Raw genomic sequence first — 9,773 nt, 5'->3', positions numbered from 1 at the left:
TCTTTCTAAATAAACGGAGCCTACAGAATAAGCGAAAAAAATATGATGGGTCACAGAAATGAGCAAAGGTTCAACTACTCTGGACTATGAGGTTCAATATCTCTCTCTCTCTCTCTCTCTCTCTCTCTCACACACACACACATAGATATAGCCAATTTAGTACCAAACTACGTAAATTTGTGTGATTAATTATATTTTTATGTTTTGTGTATGGTAAATTTTTGTTTGCATTGGTGAGATGTGAAATTCTACAACAATAATATGATATGTGAACAAGATAGTTTGTTTGAATCATTGTATTTGTTTTTTCAGATTAATTGCATTTTACCGTACTTAACTACTGACCATTATCACTTTAACCCCTCAAATAAAAATTGTTAAATTTTACCATGTTAATTTTTGAATTTGCTTCAATCTTCACCTTGTGTTAACAATATATTAACAACCTTATAATTCCATCGTCTTTTATTGGTTTGCTTCAATCTCAACCTTCACTACCCTACTTAACTATTGACCATTTTCACTTTAACCCCTCAATTAAAAATTGTTAGATTTAATTTTTTAATTTACTTCAGTCTTATCTTGTGCTAACAATATATTAACAACTTTCTAATTGCATCGCCTTTTATTGATTTGCTTCAATCTCAACCATCTGTTAACAATCTTAGCCTTTTATTGAAAAAGTGCCAAGAATTTGTCTAGCAGGCTTCCCAAGCACATATGAATTCGGCTTTAGCTTTTAGGAAGTCATAATGGGCTTTTGTGATCAAAGCCCATAACAAACACACCACTACTACTACTAGTCTTTACTGGACCCAATTGTTTAAGCTGATTTTAAAATTGAGCTACGCTGGGTGCTAGTGTCTCCCAATCATCATGAAATGTTTAAATGCTTGAGGCCCATTTTAGTGTCATTTAACTATTTTCTATCTCAGAAGAACAAAAAAAAAAAAAAAAAAAAAAAAAAACATAACATAAACAATTGAAAAATACATTTTGAATTCTGAAAAAAAAAAAAAAAATCTCTAAAAGATTGCATATGGTATTAAAACAATCATATTTTCAAACTTCCCATTACTTTTGCTTCTGAAAAAAAAAAAAAAAAATGTGAATAAAAAAAATAAGAAAACTGAAAATTATACCAAATGGATCCTAAAGAATCCTTGGTCTCATGTCCAATAGCTATTATTTCGGCTTATTTTTATTTATTTTTATTAACTTCTTCTTTGAGAAATGCAGCCAAAACCTGTAAAGTGTCTGGGACCAAGTGCAACCTTAATTGCAATATCATTGATTTATTATATTTCAAATTACAATTTTACATTGGAGACGATGAAATCAATAAAATCCTCTAAAAAAATGTGAGATAAAACTGCTAAAATAAAAAAGCAATGCAAAAAGATGTTACTATGTTTACTTAACAATACAATTCCCACCGCATCAAATTCCATCTAAAGAGGCATATCGCCAATCCTAAAAATTATTAATCCGCTGAACAATAGAGCAACCTCCTAAATATCTTTTCCAACAGAACTGCTTTCATATTTGTCTATTATCGACTCTAACTTCACATCTTTGCAGGCAGAGTGGCCGGGGCAGGAGTCACACCACCAGTAGTTGGCCTAATAAGAGCAAAAAGTCCCGGTGTCATTTCAAGAAAACAGAAAAGAAAGAAACTAGATGGAACAAGAATTTCGTCACCTATCATACTTGAAAGGAAAAAGCTATTATTCATATAGAAATTAATGCGAAATATGCCACCAAAATGATGCGTTAATCAGTAACATTTTTGAAATTAGTTCTTCGTTTTGAAGAGAATTACTCAACTTAAAAAAGTAGAAAAATGAAATTAGATGTTTATATTTGCAAAGAACAACCCAGCAAATATAGGAAGTTGAGACTTACAGTCCAACAAAAACTTTGAAAGCATCGTAGATAGACCATTGGGCAGCAGTAAGGGTTCCGATCATAAATATACGGACTGGAAGGCCACGGGTAAACAAACCCCACAAGCCTAGGTTCTTCACAGCCTGCAACATGCAAATGACATCAAAATAACACAACCAAACATACATAAGTTTAAAAAAAAATGAAAGTGAAATTAAGATATAGATCTGTGCATATAGGTATTTTGGACTTACATCACCGACTGTTGCACCCTTGGCATTGTTGAGAAAAGAGACGAGGTTATCAGCTGGATGTGATATAAGAGCACAAAATATACCGGCAGCATAGCCACCAGCAAAGCTCACTCCAAGCTGCAAAGTATTGCTGCACTGGTCCTTCGGGGTTGGGATCACATGCTTGTAGATGTTCTCCACAATAGTCTCAAAAGATGTAAATTTCATCATTGTATCTGAAAAATACCAAATTTGTTTGTCATCAGGCCTACTAGCAATGGCAGTTTATGAGATGAAATGCAAGTCTTCTTGCAACAAATCATTGACATAAAACTAAATAGTTAAAAAAGAAACAGTAACATTGTACATGCTTGAATCCTTATCATAATTTGTCTCTCTTATCCATCAAAATTTAACAACAGTAACACATCAAGAACACAGGAATCACAAGTGAGTTAAAAAACCAACACTTGAATTTAACTCTTAATAAATTATGACCCTGTGGGGACATAATTTTTGAATAACAACACGTGGCCGAAGTGTCACCGAAGAACCAGCCGAGGTGCCACGTGTCCTGGTTATGACGCCGAGATGATCTCGGCTAGGCCGAGGTTATCTGCGAAAATACCGGAATCCGAGATAAGCGGATAAGGGACAAGAGTCCTAGAATGAGAGAGCATTTCAGTTTTGGTAAAGATAAGACTCTTAAAGAGTTTATCCCAATCCTACTGGGAATCCAAGATTGGCAGTAATCCTAAGTCCATTAAAGTTAGGCTTCTATTGGGACTAGGTTTGTGTTGGCTATAAAAGAGAGACACCCTCATGGGTTTAAGGTATGCTTTTTATGCTCTGAATAGTGAGTTAAGCACTTTTGCTATCTTTGAGAAATAACTGATGTGATCGTTGGAGTGCCCCTGGGTGGACGAACCACTACCGGAATCTCTTCTTTCTGTGACAGGTCGTTCGGGTTTAATCTATTCTGCCAGTGTTCTCCAGCTGAGTGCTTGATTGGCAGTGTAGTCGGAAATTGACACACACAATTTGGCGCCGTCTGTGGGAAAGAAAGGAGAATAGATGGCCAACAACAAACAGAAAGAGAAGGTTGGGGACGACACCCCTACTGAGAGTGAGAAACATATTGACCTTGACGTCGAAGAAGACAACTGCAACAAAGAGACTCGTGATAAGAATCACGGAGGAAATGACGTCGGCCAAGAGGGCGGTGTACCGAAGAAATCGGACCGGAGCGGGTATTATAACGAGGACGACCTCCAGGTATGGAAAGATAGATGCCTGCGGATAGACGACGAGATGAAGGGAATGGCGTACAAATTGGCAGACCTACAAACGGTCATCAATTTCATAATACAGAACAACGTCATGCAGCTACCGTTCCCGCTACAAGATACACCGATTCCAGCAGCCAAGAAAGGTGCCCAAAAAGGGGGACAGAAAACGGTTCCCGTAGTCCCTTAGCATGGTGGGACCAAGGGACATTCTGACCGGCCTTTGTAGGAGGTCGGGTATGGAGAATCCCAGAAGACACGATATCGACCTAGATGATTAGGTCCGAGAAAAGAAGAGCTCAGCCTAAAGTGAGCAAATCCCAGATTACAGAAAACAAGATCTCGACCTAGATGATTAAGTCCGAGAAGAGAAAAGCTCAGCCTAAGTAAAAGACTTTTTATATAAGGTCCACAAAGGTGTAGGTGGAAGCCATGCAGAGGGCTGGAGAATGATGCTTGGGAGTTGGAATTTTCAAGCCAAGATCGGTTTAACACTTGTTGAAATTTTTAAGAAAAATTTACAAGTTGAAGTTAAACCGAGGTCATGTTTAACACTTGTTGAAATTTTAAGAAAAATTTACAAGTTGAAGTTAAACCGAGGTCATGTTTAACACTTGTTGAAATTTTAAGAAAAATTTACAAGTTGAAGTTAAACTGAGGTCATGTTTAACACTTATTGAAATTTAAGAAAAATTTACAAGTTGAATTTAAACCGAGGTCATGTTTAACACTTATTGAAATTTTAAGAAAAATTTACAAGCTGAAGTTAAACCGGGGTCATGATTAACGGAATGAATGATATAGGTTCCATCACCTCAAGATGCCGAGGTAATAGAACCTAGGGGGCAGTTGTGGGGACATAATTTTTGAATAACAACACATGGCCAAGGTGTAACCAAAGTGCCAGCCGAGGTGCCACGTGTCCTGGTCATGAAGCCGAGATGATCTCGGCTAGGCCGAGGTTATCTGCGAAGATACCGGAATCCGGAATAAGCGGATAAGGGACAAAAGTCCTAGAATGAGAGAGCATTTCAGTTTGGGTAAAGATAAGACTCTTAGAGAGTTTATCCCAATTTTACTGGGAGTCCAAGATTAGCAGTAATTCTAAGTCCATTGAAGCTAAACTTCTATTGGGACTAGGTTTGTGTTGGCTATAAAAGAGAGACACCCTCATGGGTCTAAGGTATGCTTTTTATGCTCTGAATAGTGAATTAAACACTTTTCCTATCTTTGAGAGATAACTGACTTGATCGTCGGAGTGCCCCCGGGTGGACGAACCACCGCCGGAATCTCTTCTTTCTGTGACAGGTCATTCGGGATTAATCTATTCTGCCAGTGTTCTCCAGCTGAGTACTTGATTGGCAGTGTGATCGAAAATTGACACACAAACTCCATATACACTGTATGTAGACGCTCTGGTAGAACAAACTATTGTAATTTAACATGGAATAACTAAGTTAAGTTCAATTATTGCAACCTATTTTTCCTCTTAAATACCTCTTAATGCAATCAACAGTACTTGAATTTAAACTGTTCATAAATTATAACTCAGTATACACTATAGACGCTCTGGTAGAACAAACTATGATAATTTAACATGGAATAACCAAGTTAAATTCAATTACTGCAACCTATTTTTCCTCTTAAATACCTCTTAATGCAATCAATTTTTATATATGAGGTCAATGAAGTCTGGTGTGCTGCAAATTATGAACATAGATTGGCAAACTAAAGATGAATCACTTGCCAATGACTGATAACAGCACAAAATTTGGGATTTCAGTTTTGGTATGAATTTTGAATCACTGTTTGTTTGAAGGAAATTGAACAGACTCAAATGTTAAAATTTTCGTATTGGATCAAAAAATATCAAACTAAAAATCCATGCCTCAGAGATGTGAAATAACAGCCACCAGAGAAAATTTAAAAAGTTTTAATTCTCATATAAGGTGCGACCATGGAACCCTATAATTTTCCCCAAAACACGGACGTTGGGGCATTGAACTCTAGTATGTGCTAACTTACCATAACAAGCAAATAAAATGTTTAATTCAAAGCATAATGATTAGGAAAATGCAATGAGCATAAACTAGCAATTATGTCAGCTACTCAGCTTACATGGAATCTGTCGTCCCCAAAGAGGAACCATCCCTTTGTAAAGCCTGCAAAAATAAGACGAAAAACACAAATCAACAACCTCTAACAAAAAACCAATAAATAAACACAACAGTACTGCTTAATTGAAAGCCACGTTTTGAATGAGAATCATATTCATACCCAAGAGCTCCTTCAGACTTGACGAATTTTGGAAGACCATCGGACAAACCTCTGGCAAAGCCAGGCTGAGTTTGGACACGAACTTTCACTGCTTCGAAGGGGCAGAGGGCAATATCAGCAATTACTTCAGCAGATGCAGAGCCAGCAAGGTATATCAAAGGTTTGTATTTTGTTGCATACTCTGGACCAGCAATGTCAGAGTAATACTTCTTGAAAAATTCATAGAATCCATACTTGCAAGCACCTTGGGCACTGTAACCAAGCAAGGTTGGTGCCCAACCCCTGAAGAAACCTTTGACTCCCTGTTCCTTAAGCAAAACTCCAAATCCAGAAGTCACGCTCTTGTATTTTGCAGGATCAATCTGAAAATTGGACAATGTCAATGCGACTAGATATTACTGCTATGTTTATTATGGCAGAAATTGTGTAATATTAAGAAACACAGATATGGGCACGTGATATAATATGAACAAGTTAGCACGGAATATTTTCAAAAAAAAAAAAAAAGAAGAAGTAAGACAAGACAATACAAATGAATGAGGGATACATGTAAATTATATATCATGTATATGTGAATATTTAATTTAAAAATAAAAATTTTTAAATTTTAAAGAAAGAGGTTTATGTTATTTTCTCTTTATCATCTGATTCACAATTATTTTACTTAAATTTGTAATTTGTTTAACATGTGTCTAAGTGATAGACACATTCTCCATTTGTTCTCTAAAGTTGGGTAGAATTTAAAAATATGAAAAAGTCGAGGCAAAATAAATATTTAAATTGATAAAATACCTATTAGTATTAGAGATGCTTTAAAAAGCCTCCAAAAACTTTTCAAATGTAGCTAGCTTGGAATTTTTTTTGTTAAAATAACTAATGTAGTAGCTAGTCAGTTGCAGGAGGTAAAATAAGACAAGACTAGCTATAATAGTCGACTTGCCTTTTTTTAAAGAGTCATTGAAGATGCTCTTACCACAATAGGGGGTGTTTGAGAGGTAGTTTTTTTGATTTTTTTTTATTAAAATAACATTAAAAGACAAAACAGGCAAAAATATTCAATAAGACAAAATGTTACGTCAAATTCATAATTATTTCACTTTTTTTTTTCCACAAAAATCACGTCTAATTACAAAAAATCCAACTATTTTTCCAAACACAAAAATTTTAACCACTTAAAATAGTTAAAAATTAAAATAACTTAGTAAAATAGCAACTTCCTAAACAGCCGCTATGGCTGAATTTAGAGATTGAGTCTCTAACATTGCTAGTCATGGGAAAACTCTGGCTTTAGCAAAAGGGTTTTTGGCTAGAAACGCCAAAATGTTACAAGAAGGCCAAAAATCAAAAAATTCAACCTTACTATTAAAAAATCACATTATCATGCATATCAAACAGTCATTTTTTTTTTTTCTCACAATTATCTATTCAATAACAAAAATAATTCCAAAAACATTATATCTTTTTTATCTCGTAAAAAACTCAAAAAACATCGCTAAAAAAACTATATTCCCAATTTTAACATGAAAAATACAAACATAAAATTGAAACTTGAATCATGTCATTAGAGAAAAACAAAATTCAATCAAAAAATGAAAATCAAGCAAGTGGCAGTTGAGAGAGAGAGAGAGAGAGAGAGAGGAGAGACCTGCATGTTGCATTTGACAACATCGAGAGGGGTGACGGCCATGTGAGTGAGGCCACAGCAAAGGGCTCCACCCACTGTACATGCCGCGTAGAATTGAGGCGAGTACATCTCTATCTTACCAAGGGGCTCGCTCGGAGACTGAATCATCAAGCTCTTCTTCTTCTCTGAATAATTGCTGACTGTTTTCGACAACAACGTTGATGATGATGATGACGACGATGATGATGATGACGCGAAGGAGGAGGAAGAGGAGTAAAGGAAGTTGGGGAGGAGAGATTGGCGAGAGTTGTCGGACAACGCCATTGCCACCTCCGAGGCCTCTCCTTTCTTTGTGTGTGTGAAGAAAGAGTTAACCCAAGAAGAGAAATGGTTACGGAGGAGGGGGGTTGTTGATTGACCTTGTGCAGTCGAAAATATCTGCGTCTTTTCAAAAGACTAGTTCGCTCTTCCCATTTTTATGGGCATTGCGCTAATACTTTGCCCCTCAACTCCTCTTCAATTATTACATTGACCGTTGTTGACTTGATTTTAATTTTTTTTTTCTTTTCGTTGCCTAGAAAAAAATAAAAATACTCGAATGGTCTAAATGGGTGTTGATCGGTTGTCCACTCAGACGATCGGGTGAAAAATTATTTACTACGATTGTTACTTTTATCGACCGTGACTATTAGCTTCCTCACTGGACGACCGACCAGACGTCTGCCCAGATAACCGACAATATAAATTTCGAGTCATTCGAGTCAACCTTATATTTGGACTATCAAGCATTGCCCATAAAATAACAACACATACAACATTTATCAGTCTTTCTAACAGGTGGCACAAGTAAAAAATAAAAAATATAAAATATAAAATCTTTCTTACTAAATTTAATATATTTTTATTAAAATTAATATATATTTTTAATATTTTTAAAACATCGTTTATACATTTTCTAATATTAAATAATGCTTGAAAGGCACTCGTTAATATTTATCATAATAATTTTAATTTATAATAGTCTTGCCAACAATACTATTTTTACCCAATTTGTCTCATTTGAATTGATTTAATTTGTGCATGTCGATCGTCTAATCAATTATTCAGAAAAATGTCAGTTATTTGAGTAATACTAGCTAACACACCAATTAATAAAAATGATGTCAATCGTCCAACCAATCATCTAATCATATCATTCAAGCATACCTCTATTTTAATTGACAAAGTATTTTTTCTAATTTTTCGATGTATGGTTTTATAGGTCAAAACAAAATCATTTAAAAGGACGAGCAAAACATAATTATTAAAGAGGCAGCTTACCCTGAGTACATTTTGGTTGGTGAGTGTAGATTGGGAATTTGTGAGCTCATTTTGGTTCATTTTAAAGTTTGATATCTTTTGAATAAATTATTTATATAAAAAATAAAATTAATCAAATATTAATAATTTTATATTTGAATTATATATTTTTTTTCTTTAAAAGATAGATGATAAGTATAAAATCAAGAATCGATTATCTATTTTTGTAAAACAAATATGATTCAAGTAGGTAGTTATTATTATTTAATTAATTTAATTTTTTAAATGAATGATCTACTAAAATGATATTAAACTTAAAAAATATTAGATATCTTAAAAGTTATATCAAATTTTTTATCAAATGTGTAAAACTCGGACCATGTGAATCTTATGTAAATTTTACATTTTTGCAAGATATTTAATAAAAAATTTAGTAAAATTTTTAAAATGTCTAATATTATTTGGCACACTTTGGATGGCCACCATCATAAAAATAATAATAAAAATAATAAAAGCACAAAATGAACCCACAAATCCCAAAACTACACAATTAGACTGGACGAAAAACGTCTCCAATTATTAAATAGTCTTGCAATGATTGTGTTTCGGTGACTTTATTAGTATTTTTATTTTAATTAATTAATTAATTTATTTATTTATTTTGTGTGTGTGTGGAATTGTATTTCCATTTGCATTTTATTAGTCAACTTGAGATGGCATGGCTGTAATAAATTGGAGTGAAAATGTCTTTTGTAGAAGAAGATGAAAGGTAAGCAGAGACGTAAGACAACGTGGATTGAACGGCAAGAGACTTGAAAATGGAAAATGATGAGAAACCGCCTTCAGCAAATTCATTCAAACCCATCTTCTTCTCCTTCTTTTTGTGTCGCGTGTAGCAGTCAGAATGGATTTTGAACGCAAGCAATGAACACCAAGTTTGACCTCCACCCGTCATAAATTAATTACTACTACCTCAATCATAATTTATACTTTTATTCCCCCATCACGTGTGAAGTGCAATTCATTATTATCAAATCAAATAGTGACATTTGGGCCATGTTTGTTTGAACGGACTGAATTAGGTTGGATTAGTATTTCTATAACTAATAATCTTAAGATTACGAATTCTTTAAATTATGTATCTGTACGGGGAGGAAATAATTCTCC

General features: G+C 34.4%; 1 protein-coding gene across 1 annotated transcript; it reads right to left on the bottom strand.

The window, feature by feature from the left end:
- Positions 1-1,275: 1,275 nt before the first annotated feature.
- On the bottom strand, positions 1,276-7,837 carry LOC114318142 (mitochondrial phosphate carrier protein 3, mitochondrial). The gene is made up of 6 exons (XM_028265001.2): positions 7,329-7,837; positions 5,684-6,045; positions 5,525-5,568; positions 2,142-2,356; positions 1,906-2,030; positions 1,276-1,622 (listed from the first exon to the last, which is right to left on the bottom strand). The coding sequence occupies exons 1-6, from the start codon at positions 7,629-7,631 to the stop codon at positions 1,568-1,570; spliced, it is 1,104 nt and encodes a 367-aa protein (XP_028120802.2). The 5' UTR covers positions 7,632-7,837; the 3' UTR covers positions 1,276-1,567.
- Between the last annotated feature and the right edge of the window lie 1,936 nt (positions 7,838-9,773).

Source organism: Camellia sinensis, chromosome 15, assembly GCF_055761805.1.
Source record: "Camellia sinensis isolate YWXY chromosome 15, ASM5576180v1, whole genome shotgun sequence".
Classification (NCBI taxonomy): domain Eukaryota; kingdom Viridiplantae; phylum Streptophyta; class Magnoliopsida; order Ericales; family Theaceae; genus Camellia; species Camellia sinensis.
The sequence above is the reverse complement of the archived record's forward strand: the minus strand, read 5'-3'. Positions and strand labels throughout refer to the sequence as shown.